Source organism: Laccaria bicolor, genomic scaffold, assembly GCF_000143565.1.
Source record: "Laccaria bicolor S238N-H82 LACBIscaffold_3 genomic scaffold, whole genome shotgun sequence".
Classification (NCBI taxonomy): domain Eukaryota; kingdom Fungi; phylum Basidiomycota; class Agaricomycetes; order Agaricales; family Hydnangiaceae; genus Laccaria; species Laccaria bicolor.
The window spans coordinates 1,062,981-1,075,082 of NW_001889874.1; the positions used below are offsets into that span (position 1 = coordinate 1,062,981).

The 12,102-nt window shown below is 50.1% G+C and overlaps 3 protein-coding genes across 3 annotated transcripts; 1 reads left to right on the forward strand and 2 right to left on the reverse strand.

The window, feature by feature from the left end:
- Positions 1-1,257: 1,257 nt before the first annotated feature.
- On the reverse strand, positions 1,258-3,260 carry LACBIDRAFT_308620 (uncharacterized protein; the record flags this gene model as incomplete). The annotated part of the gene is made up of 4 exons (XM_001876023.1): positions 1,258-1,728; positions 1,781-2,542; positions 2,597-3,112; positions 3,159-3,260. 4 exons carry the CDS (start codon positions 3,258-3,260, stop codon positions 1,258-1,260), a joined length of 1,851 nt encoding a protein of 616 aa, XP_001876058.1.
- A 1,330-nt stretch (positions 3,261-4,590) lies between these two features.
- On the forward strand, positions 4,591-5,165 carry LACBIDRAFT_292401 (uncharacterized protein). The gene is made up of 2 exons (XM_001875589.1): positions 4,591-4,882; positions 4,941-5,165. The coding sequence occupies exons 1-2, from the start codon at positions 4,595-4,597 to the stop codon at positions 4,986-4,988; spliced, it is 336 nt and encodes a 111-aa protein (XP_001875624.1). The 5' UTR covers positions 4,591-4,594; the 3' UTR covers positions 4,989-5,165.
- An 864-nt stretch (positions 5,166-6,029) lies between these two features.
- LACBIDRAFT_322579 (uncharacterized protein) lies at positions 6,030-11,408 on the reverse strand (the record flags this gene model as incomplete). The annotated part of the gene is made up of 14 exons (XM_001876024.1): positions 6,030-6,277; positions 6,331-7,221; positions 7,335-7,350; positions 7,371-7,440; positions 8,078-8,286; positions 8,345-8,541; positions 8,725-8,755; positions 8,811-8,996; positions 9,053-9,115; positions 9,165-9,751; positions 9,803-10,238; positions 10,586-10,753; positions 10,804-10,959; positions 11,013-11,408. 14 exons carry the CDS (start codon positions 11,406-11,408, stop codon positions 6,030-6,032), a joined length of 3,654 nt encoding a protein of 1,217 aa, XP_001876059.1.
- Between the last annotated feature and the right edge of the window lie 694 nt (positions 11,409-12,102).

The following is a 12,102-nucleotide window of genomic DNA, read 5'->3' on the forward strand; positions in this document are numbered from 1 at the left end:
GAACATTGATAGTGTCTGTGGGAGAGTTAGATTGTAAAAATGGGGAAGGTGGGACGGGCCATGGACGGGATCGGGATCGGGCTAGACCTCTGTGCGTGGGGGTTGACAAGATGCATATGGGTAATACGTACTAAGAGTGCGTGGGTGATGAGCACGTATTTCCAACCTAGATTTTGAGTTTCCACGTCGCAAGGTGGTGGCGCCAAGGTGGACGGAAATAGTAATTCCGCCGAAGACGCAAGCGGGCACGAATTGTTGGGCAGCACGAGGAGAGCTACGACGGCAGACACTACGGAGCCGACGGAGAAGAAGACTGAGAGCGCTGTGACGAGATATTGTTTCTCTCTGGGCAATTGTTCCAGGAGGAGGGTGCCGTCTGTGGGCATTGATCCCTGAGCAAACGTCAGCGGACTGAGAAGTGGGGGAATGAGGGTACTCACGCCAACTGAACTCCCGAGGAAAAACAAGGCTACGCATAACGTGCCAAAGGAGTTGGACAAGGAGGCGAGAAAGCCAAAAATGGCGGTAAAGAAGAGCGTAGCATTAAACGCTGTACTGCGCCCCATTATATCCGAACCTTGAAGAAAACTTAGCCTTGGTGGGGGAGAGGAAAGATTGGAGTCACGCACATGTACCCCAGCCAACCGCGCCAATCATCATCCCGGCAAACATGGAGGACGAGACGCTACCTATGTAGCTATCGGGAACTGAGCGGGATGGTATGTCAAGTTCCTTTCCGCGGAAGTGCAACCGACTCACCCAAATAATGCCTCTGAACGCGAGGAAGGATCATGGCGATGGCTTGAAGCCACATCTGAACAAGATAGTCATGCATTAAAATTAGAAAAGGCGAACAAAACACACATTGTCCGCCATCCAGCCTAACCAAGAAATGTCTTGCTTCAGCAAGACACACAATTGCAACAAAGAACTCACCGAAACCGCAAAGCGATAGTAAAGCCCACTGGTAGCTCCCCATACCAATACGGTCAATAGTCTTATCCAACTACACCAATCCATTAGCCAAGTGTCGTGTGGCGCCGTAAACGAAAAACGTACTGGTGTCCTCCCATCGCACTCAGAATCATCTCCCTCAATAAGGCGTTGCTGCTGCTCGACGTCCTCCCCGTCGTCGTATCGGCTCATGTTGGGTTTTGCCTGCAGGTCGGAAGAAAGGGAAGCCATGGCATTTGAAGTGGTTGCTTACAGAGTGCAAATTTCCATTTTGGGGAATTCTATGTATGTACTCCGTTCTACCTACTTTTTCAAGTTCCTCTTCAACAGGCTCTTCTCGCTCCTTACCCGTCCTTTTCCATCCTTTCTCCCAAGATTCTTCGTCTTGGATGAACCAGAACCACCAGCGGATTTCCTAACCCTCTCCCTATCCTTCCCCTTCACTCCTGAACCACCAGGCGGACCTATAGCCATCCTGGCTTTTTTCTTCGCCAGCCTCCTCGCCACGCGATCTGCATCGCTAGACTTCGCCTGTTTCCTGGCATCTTTTGAGAGATGGGCGAGCCGCTCGCCTAAAGCTGGGTCGCCCTTGGGTATGACGATGGGTACTGGGGCCGAACGTGGTGCATTTGCTGCTGCTTTGGGGTGCGTTTTGGCGTCGACGGCTACCTTGGCCCCGGGCAGGCTTTTACATCTCTGTACACGGAGTTTACGTTTGGCGAATTTGAGCTTTTGTTCCTCGAGAGCTAGTACTTCGTCTACGCACTCCCTGTCCTGTATTTCCTTCCCATTAGCCTTTGGAAATCAAATTATATGGAAAGCCCACAGCAAATTGGATATACGCAAAGCCCTTCCCAAGCTGCGTTTCCTTGTCCCTCACAATCCTCACCCTTGTAACCCAAGTATTTGGCTTCTTCATTCCCTCCTCATCCTCATCCTCTTTTAAGGGCGGTGGTCCCCGCTCAGCACTAACCACGCCCTCAAAGAATACCCTCAGATCCTCCTCCTTGCTCGCAAAATCTAAATTCCCAACAAACACAGCAAGCTTCGGGTCCCCCACACCGTCCTTCCCCTCTTTTCTCGTCTCAACCGCCTCTCTTCCAACAACATCCACACGAATCATCCTCTCCATGAATATGGTTCCGTCACACTTCTCCACAGCCGCCTTCGCAGCTTCATAAGGGTCCATCACCTCCTTGGGTGGGGGCAAATTCGCTGGCCGGTCTTTCACCTCAACAGGGTGCGCAAAAACCACGTACGCGTTCACGCTATCCGCAGACGAATGGAACTCCTGGTTTATGAACGCGATTCTCTTCTTCTGGCTCGGGGTAAGGAACTTCTTGTCATCCTGCTTGACGAACTCGTCGTCTTTTTCGTCGACCTTGGAGCGCCAGGTCGCAGTGCGGTCTTGGACATGCGGGCGTGGTGTTTTGGTTTTGGTGCCTGTGGTGGAAGAAGAGGGGCCATCTGCGTCGGTAGGTAGTTTCGCCGTGGGGGCTTGAAAAGCTACAGAGCGGAAGCGGACCGACTCAATTTTGGAGGTGGGAACGAGGGCGGTGATGTGGTGTTCTAGCTGTTTCCTAAGAGGCTAGGATAACCGTCAATGTTAGCTTATATACATAGTGGGCGGAAATATACACACTCGTTTGTGCGCAACTTCGGACGGCAAGTTGCCAATAAATATTGTACGCCTGTCTCGTTGCTCGGGCGTTTCGTCCGCCGGTACAAATTTTTGCTTTTTTGCTGGCTTGGGCTTGGGCTGTATGGATTCATGCACGATCTGCGTGGGCTCGCCTTCTTCCTCATCGCTGTCTTCCTTCTCAGCAGCGGCCAGTTGGGTTTTCACCGTTTTGCTCTTCAGATACGCGTTTTCCAGATCCGAATTATTATCTTCCTCGTCGTCCTCATCCTCGTCCTCGTTGACCTCTTTTGCCTTGCCTTTGCCCTTCCCTTTTACCTTCGTAGCCTTCACCTTCTCTTTCGCTTCCTTCGCCAAAGCCTTAGTCTCCTTCATTTCCGTTTTCGTAGTACTAGCGAATTTGACGCTCTTCACTTCAACCGACTTCGCCTTTTTTCGCGGCAGTGCGGGAGCTCCTTCGCCCTGTACATCTTCCTCAGAGTGAATTTTCCTTTTTTTTACGTCGACGGTACTCTGCGTCTACGAATCTTCAGTTATCCTAAATTTTGAACAATTGTAAGCTCACGGATTTTGATGTGACCGCTGGAATCGACGAGGCTTTGAACAATGCATCGAGTTCCGTGTCTACAGCTTTCGTTTTCGCCAGAAGGAGCGACGAGAGGCTCATTTACGATTGACGTGCAAAAGAGTTGAAAAGGTTGAAATTTAGGGAAGTTTCCGCTTTTGTAAATCAAGGTGCTCAGCGCTCAGGTGATCGGTCTTGTCAACTTTTCTTATTCCTCAGGCCTCAGGCTTCAGAGCTTCAGATTCCAGACCTTATGTATTCGAAAATGGTCAGTTTCATTCCTTCATTACTTATCGTCACCGAATTCCCCGTCATCCATCAGGCTGATACGAAGATCACGCAGTTCTCGGGCTTAACATGAAAACCTAAGGTCGATTTCCTCATCAAGCACTGTGAAGGAACTATGCAATGCGTTCCGCGAAGCGAGTCTATTGAATGCAGGCCGCTTAAAGCGCCGTACTTGAGGCTGTATAGTGATTCCCAAGCTCTTCCTCGCCCCAACTTCATCCCCGCATCCTGCACACACATAAGAAACTCAATACGAATGCGTGAGCTTGTGTCTTCAGTGGCTCTCGTCCTCGTAGTCGGGACGATCGCGATTGCAGTACCATCCGTTGCAGACCCCCAACCCGTCCCTAATATTGCCGCGTCCTCGACCCCAAACGGCGCTGATGGTTTGACGCTTCTGAAAGGAGCCGTTTCGGTCAATCGCCATGAAACTGAATCCTGATTCTCTCAACTGTGTTGCTCTAGGCAGCCCGTGCAACCCCAGGATTACAGAATGTTGTAAGGGCTTTTGTTTTGGGATCCCCGTGGTTGGAAGTGTATGGCGTCCTCTCGTTACTCGTTGGTTTCGCCTTACTGATTCTTCTTCTTTTTCGTTTTTTTGAGGCACAAGCCAGGCACATGTGTTCTCGTTGGGCATTAGAGTTAAAGTTGAGCCAGCGCTGGACTGCCGTAGAGGTCAACGGAAAATTTTGTGGGTCGCGATGAACCAAGGGTCGGAACAGGGTTTCGATAATCCATTGTACTCCTGCGCTTAACGTACTTGAGAAATGGGATGGGCACATTTGAGTCGATAAACAGACCCCAACTAGAAAGCGGCTAGTGAGCGAACTTCCGCGATTTCGATGCAGAGAACCAGTTTGGTTCGTTCACCCAACTTTCAGCAAGCTATTACTGATGGATTGAGGGCTCGGTAGAATCAGGAAGAGTCAATGGCCACAAGGTTATCCACTGCTTGTATACAAGTCAAGTTGCCTTCCTCGTCAACTTGGAGAATCAAGAACTGTGGAGCAACCACACGTCTTAAGGTAATTGGCAAGTCAGTTACGTCCATTGCGTTTCGAAGCGCCTTGGCTATATAAAAGCCAACCTCACCTTGATCACTAACCCCGTCCCTAAGCCGTTCACCAGCATATCAAGGTAGCCAAATAATGCAAGGACCCGTCTCTTTTGCTTTCCTCCTCGCCATTGCTGGTACCGTCATTGCAGCACCATCCAATGTGGACCCTAACTTCGTTCGTTCCTCGGAGAACGCCCTTCTTAACGCGGGTGATTTGAACGCTGCCATGGAGGGGCCATTTCGGTCAACGGCAAGCAAGCTTGCGCAACGCTTGGTTGTGCCTGACTCCGCGAACTGCTTGGGCCGAGATCACGATTGCGATCCAGATGGACGGGAGCTTTGTTGTCGAGGATTAATCTGCGCCCCATTCGGTCCATTCGTAAGGTGATATGCCTGGGCAGTTTCGTCGTGATTGAACTAGTTTCCCCATCTTGTAGGGTGGTAGTTGTATTGGGCCGGCCGCCAAAGTCCCCAAAACGGAGTAGGGATTGAGCTAGACTGGATAGGCTAGTTGGGATCTGCACGATGCTTTCGATGGATTGGTTGTTGGGAGTGTTATGTAGATTCGTTGTAGTTGAGCTAGTTTCTCCAGCTTGCAAGGTAGATGTATTCTACTCCCGAAAAGGGGGCAGGGATTGAAATTCGGCAGGATCTGGCAGGATAGGATATGGACGATGCTTCGATAGATTGATTGTGGGGACTGGCGTCTAGAGCTCCTATGATTCAAAGACTCAATGGGCAAGAAAGCAGCTGTCATCTTTAGGCCCATACTACGTTGTCCAAAACGACATGCAGCCTGCAGCATCGCTGACGCGGAGATGGACCAAACATCGTGGTGTTCATAAATATTTTTGGATTGAGATATGGATTGGCGATGTGGATGCAATTAGCTCAACCACCGGTCTTGAAGGAAGGAGTCGTAAAAGATGCCTCGGTGAACTTGTTCAAGTTCTCCTACTTGCATGGGTTGGTCAGGTCGATCTGATTGCTGTCCTGTTGATTGCGAAATATCGAATGTGCAAACTTGAGAGTGGTGGAAAACGTCTTTACGTGTAAGTATATCTACTTGAACATTAGGACGGTCATGTTGATGCAGTCAAAGGCTGATGAGCCGACGACAAGGTAACGCGCTCCAGGACCACAAGGATAGCCCAAAGTCACTGCAGAGCTGTCTCTGTTCATTCATCTTCCGCTTCGAGACTGCCGCCCTCATACCACATCCTAACCTCTGACCGAGCCCTGCAATCGTTTTCCAAATCTATGGAAGCCGTAGAGGCTCCTGGGCAAGTGCGTATACGGTTATTCGTTCTGTCCAAAACGACTGCCTGTTTGGGAAGGAGAACGTACACCCTGACCAACATGCAATCATAGTCCGGAGAGAAGGGGATGTTGTGTGTGCATCGACGTTCGTGCTGCCGATGCGACATTCGACGTCTTCGTCATGTTGAAGGCGACGGTTTGGAGATACGGAGGACGTTTTGATCGACCTGCATGCTCGTAAAAAGGCCTGGTTGAACCCCCGCGGCTTAAGACGATTGATAAAGGAACTTGAGCGCCTCGGGGTGTCGCACCGACTCGGGTGGTGAATCAACGTCAAAGCTCCAAATCTTGTGTTGGCCAAGGCGGTGATGTCTCCTCATCAGCTCCCCTTCCTTTGGTTTGTCGAAACCCTTGTATGTTTCGTCCTTTGTGATTTTTAGGATTCGTAACACGAGTTTCCGGAAGTGCTGGTGTCGCCTGAGAGAGGAGGGCTCGAGCTGGACGATGCCGCTGCCTAACGCAATGATCATCAATATTACGCGGGGGGTTAAGAAGGAGAGCACTCACCGGTGTATGGTGGACGGGGCAGTTGAGCTCCGATATGGAAAGGATTTGTAATGGACACCTTGATACAGCCGTTATCAGTCGCGACCCAGAACCTGAGCACAGTCGTGTCAAAGGATAGATGAAAAGGCTGCCTGAGCGAGTGCAGCACTATGCTCCTGCGGTTGACAGGACACCGTTCTGCGAGGTCGCGAAGTCGGGGGACCAGTATTTTAGGGATAAACCCATCCAGCTGCGCTCGTTGGTATAACCCATAGAGCAAACGCCGTCGGCACAACGTGAGGAGTGGTATTCTCCACGTTGTTCCATCCAGTGCTATTAGGTCTTGTCCGTCTTTGAAGGCATGGGGATCGTCGCTGGAAGTGATCCTGAAACGTAGTTCACTGCCTATGACGACTCCATTTGAGGGCGTATAGAAGTATAGGAAGCCGGAGGTGCCCGGCGGAAATGTAGAGGAAGAAAAGAAGATCCCAGTTGGGGTCGCGACCACCGTAGGCTCGTACTCGATTCTGCAGGAGGACGGCATTGAACGGAATGTGCCAGGTGGAAGGGCTGGATATGGTGCTGATGACGGGTGGATAGAGATCCGGTCATAGTTCGAGACGTCGATGTAGTCAGCTTGCTTCAGACTCTTTGGGTCAAGTGTGGATATTTCGTGGTGAAGTTCCGTGCACATGCTCGGGGATGACGCAGTCGGCAGGGGTTCCAAGAATCTCCGATCCAAGTCTGCAAGTCGTAAAGGATCATTGTGCTTTAAAGCAGCTCGAGATCTTCGAACTTGGCCCCAATGTAACGCCCTAAAGACCCCTCGAGAATTCTTGAGACGAGTGAAGGAGGCAACCACGGAGACGGATAATGGCATGGTGCTACATCTGAGAATAACTTTCATGACCGCTATTCAGTCTCCAAGGCTGGTCTAAGATTGTCCTCCAAAGGTTTAGCTTGGGAGAGCAGGAGACCTTCGAATTTTCAGAATTTTGCATAACTGAGAGAAACAGTTGGCGCACCGGTGTCAACGTTAGTCTATAGCGCATTATGCGCACCTCCGTTGCATTCGCGAAATCGTCGCGCGTCCGTCCAGTTCGTGCGAGGTGGTGGTTGCTGGCAAGAAATCTGTTTGGTGGGTCTTTCTCTTCACCACACCGACCAAACAAATAACTCGTCCAACACGAACTTAAGGCAAAGTTGCGTAGTTCAATTATCCCCCAACCGTTTCTTATTGCAATTTTACAAGGCCGAAATTGTCCATACGAAAATCAGGGTGAAAAGGACAGGTTTGACGACGCAGACTTTCTCAACTATGTGCGATCATTCATCCAGGCCCTCCGAGTCCATTTGAATACTACAACTGTCTTGAGACAAGAGGGAGCAAATGCTACTAAATCCCAAAGTCCTGCTCAGTCCACCATCGCATCGATGAATTGGACATTGCTAATACATCATTGATTAGCAGTCCCGACTATCATCTCTGCTTCTGTAGGTCACATTGTAAACAAAAAACGACCGTTCATAGTGCGCGGGAAGATATGGAGAGACCGACATGGTTCACAAGGATATGGGGATTGACTACCCATCCTTGTAGGTGCGACATTAGTGGCATGGGAGTCGTATGTCGAAGCCTGTCATCTACACTGCGTTCGTGGTAGGTTGCGTACCTATGAGGCATGAGCATTACCTCTATACCGACCCAATGACAAACTCACCAGAGGATCATTCGACAAGTGCAACACAGTTCTCGCACTTTGCACACCCTTGCATCAGGTCCTGAACACTCTCCCGAACATCCCCAATGTCAGGTCTACTTGAGGGTGGATCTGTCCAACATCGTTGGATGAGTGACCATTGATCATCATCCACAAACGATGGTGCCGGTCGACGTGGCTTGACGCCTTGGTGAAGCTCCATAACGACTTGAGCGTCAGTCCGCAGGTAATGATAGGGCATACGACCCGAAAGAATCTGAATACGAATAGATTAGTAAAAAACAGGGATTGACTCTTGTTTAGCATTATCGAACCTCGAGCATGACGCTCCCAAAGGAGTAGATATCACTTGCAGTTGTCATTTGGGGAAGTTGATCGTCTTCGTAGACCCCACTTGAGAAAAAATGGGCATCAGCCCAACGAACGGATCCTCCAAGGTTGGAGGCGGCATACGACTGAGGCCCTTGAAGTTCTTGGACAATGCTGGAGAGGCCGAAATCACAAAGACAGACTTTGCGGTCAGAGTCAATCAATACGTTAGACTGGTAACGAGAGCCATGAGTCAATTACAGGACAAAAGCAAGGAGGTGTACAACTCGCCCCTGTAAGGTCGCCATGAATAACGGAACACTTGTGCACTGTGGAAGTCGATGTTGGTTAGTACCTGCGGCGCAGGAAAGGTGATATGGCTTACGGTATGACAACCCATCGGCCACCTCGTCAATCTATCGTAAGATTGTCAATGATCATTGGTAGAATCTTCTGTTGTGTTAGACCAACCAATCTTAGTCGTTCTGCGATACACAACAGGTCCCCAGCTTTCTCCATGTATTGGCTGACACTTCCGTTTTCCATCCACGGACAGACCATCGAGGTGTACGGACCGAAATTGGAAACGGTGCCGCATAGCTCAAGGATGCGTGGATGAGAGAGTCTCTTCCAGATATTGAGCTCACGATTGAGGCGCTGCAAGAGAACACGATGTCAATATCAATATCAAACGTTGAGGGAATTAAACCTACTTCTACGAGTTTCGCTTTCAATACCGGGTCACTCGTTGTGTTTCGGAGAACTTTGACAGCGACCTATTGAAACGATCAAGATGGAAAGGTGAGTGAGGAAGAATACACACACCTTGAGCTCCCGTGAGTCGTCTTGCTGTAACACGCCCTTCCAGATATCCGAGTACCCTCCATGTGCGATGGGGTATTGGCCCTCCCTGACAATCTTTCCAGTCAGGTTGGGCACAGTTTCATCTGTCTCGGAGAAAAAAGTAGCCAACAAAGGCGTCAAAGGAGGGATGTCCACGCTAAAGCCAGACCGGGTGGGACTCTTTGAAGTCGCAGAACTGTTTGTAAAAAGCGTTGGAAGGAGGGTCGGGCTAAGGATGGAAATTTGATCGCCCTTCTGTATTACAGATGAGCTATCAGATCGAGGGCCCTTCCTGCCAATCATGCTCCAGGGCCTGGCGGTCGATCTGCGTCGGCCCAGTATGGTCTCATCGCCAGTGACTATGAGAGACATAGCGGAGGAGAGGACGCTAAAGTTATCGCCTTCGGCTCCTGCCCTAGTATCCACGGGGATGGACGTTGAATGATACACGCGGCTTACAAACATCTCAAGTTGTGAAGTCCACTGCGTGTACTGAAGGGGCATCATCGGGTAGAATATAACCGAGCGATCTTCCGTTGGCGAGTGCGACCACGTAATTTCAAAGAAGGCTTTATAGTATGGAGTTGGTGACAATTTGAAACTGACCAAGGTAGACTCACCTGTGTCAATGCAATGTAACGTCTTGAGGCTTGCAGTTCGTATCACAAACGATACAGCAAGCTGCGTGTTGTGAGATAGAGCGGGACCCAACTCCCAAGGCTTGATAGGGTACAACGTATGGGTCCCACCGTTACCAGAAAGCCCTTTCTCAACGCAGCAAAACATCATAGTCTCGTATAGGAAGACGGAGAAGTGTAGCCCTGTTGCGGGATCACCCATTAAATGATCGTCCAGAATCACAGCACCGAGCGCCTCCGCGTTTGGAAATAGTTTTGCTGATCCTATACGAGAGTTTAGGGCTGGGATGGATGCCATAGTGCGCAACTCGCGCCCAACTTCTTCGATAGAATCCGAGATGTCATGCATCTCAAACGCCATAGCGCAAAGGGAGTCGTAGGAGGAAGGGTTGTCTGGGGACGTTACATCCAAAATGGCCTTAGATTACGATTAACGCTATGTTTTTTGAGAGATGAAGGAGTGAAGAACCTTGAGTAATATGCTGTATTCTGAGATGCGACTGAGTATACTTGAGAGGTTGTTAATGATGTCGCCTGCGTGTTCAGCATGGACCGACTATGGGACACCTTGTGAGCGACGCGTGGATTACAACGAGAAAGCAACATATCAGTACCTTGGCTTTAACATGCTTTAGAAAAGCCATGAATCCCAAGTAGTTTGCGCAGATCGACCGGTAAGACGCAATAATTTTCGTGCGGAAAAGTTTGTTCTGTGACATGGATGGTCGCTCAGTGAGGTGAAATGGGAGAGGAACGGTTGCTGACAGTGAAGGCAAAAACTTCCTCCCATTGCTCCTGCCCTGCATCTTTCGCTCCAGTCAAAGACTGTAGTACGTGGTCATGGTACGGCATCAACCTGGAACAGTTAACAATAAAGACTTCCAGTGACGCGTCCATCGCATCCATTTGTTCGTATAGCAGTGAAGCAGCATCCTACAAAACCATTAGGAGGTTTACTATTGACAAGCGTAACGCCCACTCACCGCTACTAGCGCAAGTCTTGAAACATGAGACCGCTCAGCTTCCATCAATTGATTGACTAAACTAAGCCTTCTGGCAGGAGAACCGCGAGGAACCACGAAGAGACCCGGGAACGACGCTTGGAGTGCGACTATGATACGGTTGGCGGCATGTATTACCTGAATAAAGCGTATTCTTAGGTCAATGATGTAGCAGAACTGGAAGTGCTCACCTTCGCGAAACCACCACTAGTAAAATCATCCACACGCACCACTTCTCCATATGACAATCTCCCTTGCTCTTCAAGCACATGAACGCGATCGATAAAGTTAACGAAAAATTCCTTGCGGTCGTCCATCGAAAGATTGAAATCGAAATACTCAGCCGAGACGACCATATGTCGAGGTGTTGGCGAACCTAGAAGCTCCAGGAGCGTGCTCAACGGCGCACCAAACGAAAAGCAGTCCCAGAGGAGCAGGAAGGGCGAGTCAACTCTTCTGGGTATATGATCTCGCGTGTATTCGAGCCATGGCCGGAATTCCAAGATGAGCTGGAGCCTTGAGAGCATTTTAAAGCACTCGAGGCGCAGCTGGTCTGTGGGTGCTTTTGGTGGATTGGATACTGCCATCGCGACCCGATGATATGCCTTAAAGCAAGTTGGCCGTCTTTATGAGAAATCTTGCGCGTTCGGCGCCTCCCAAGCCCCGTTCTTCTCGAGCATCGTCGAGTTGGATTGCAGGGACGTGAAGCATGTGGGAAGCGGGATCAACCAGCTGAGATCATTCCGCCATCATCGTCACTTGAAGTTTGATTGAACCAGGCAATTATTTAACGCAGATCCGTTTTCTTCAACTTCTTAATTCTGCATCACAGCTAACAACACGCTCCTCAATCATGTACTTATAATTGGGCAATAGGAACGCCTAGTGGTGGTTGCACGTTGAACGTTGATCCCCCGAGTGATTCGATTTCGTAAAGTCGTATGTCTCCGAGGATATACGTACGGCGGCACACTCCCCGAAAGGGGATAAGGCTCATCCTCGACACTGTGTCGAGGATGAGAGGATGAGCAACTCAGTTGGACACATCCCAATTGGTGAGGTGACGAACGCAATGTCACACGTCACTACCCCTCTCTTCTCACAACCACGACCATCGACGATTGGCCACCAGGACCCACCGCCACGATCCACACGAACGTCCACGGGCGCTCAGCACCACCATCGACGAACAGCGATGATGGCCCACCACGAGCTCTGACGATTGACCACGATCGACAGGCGCCCACTAACGGCTACGAGGGCCCACCACCACGATCGACG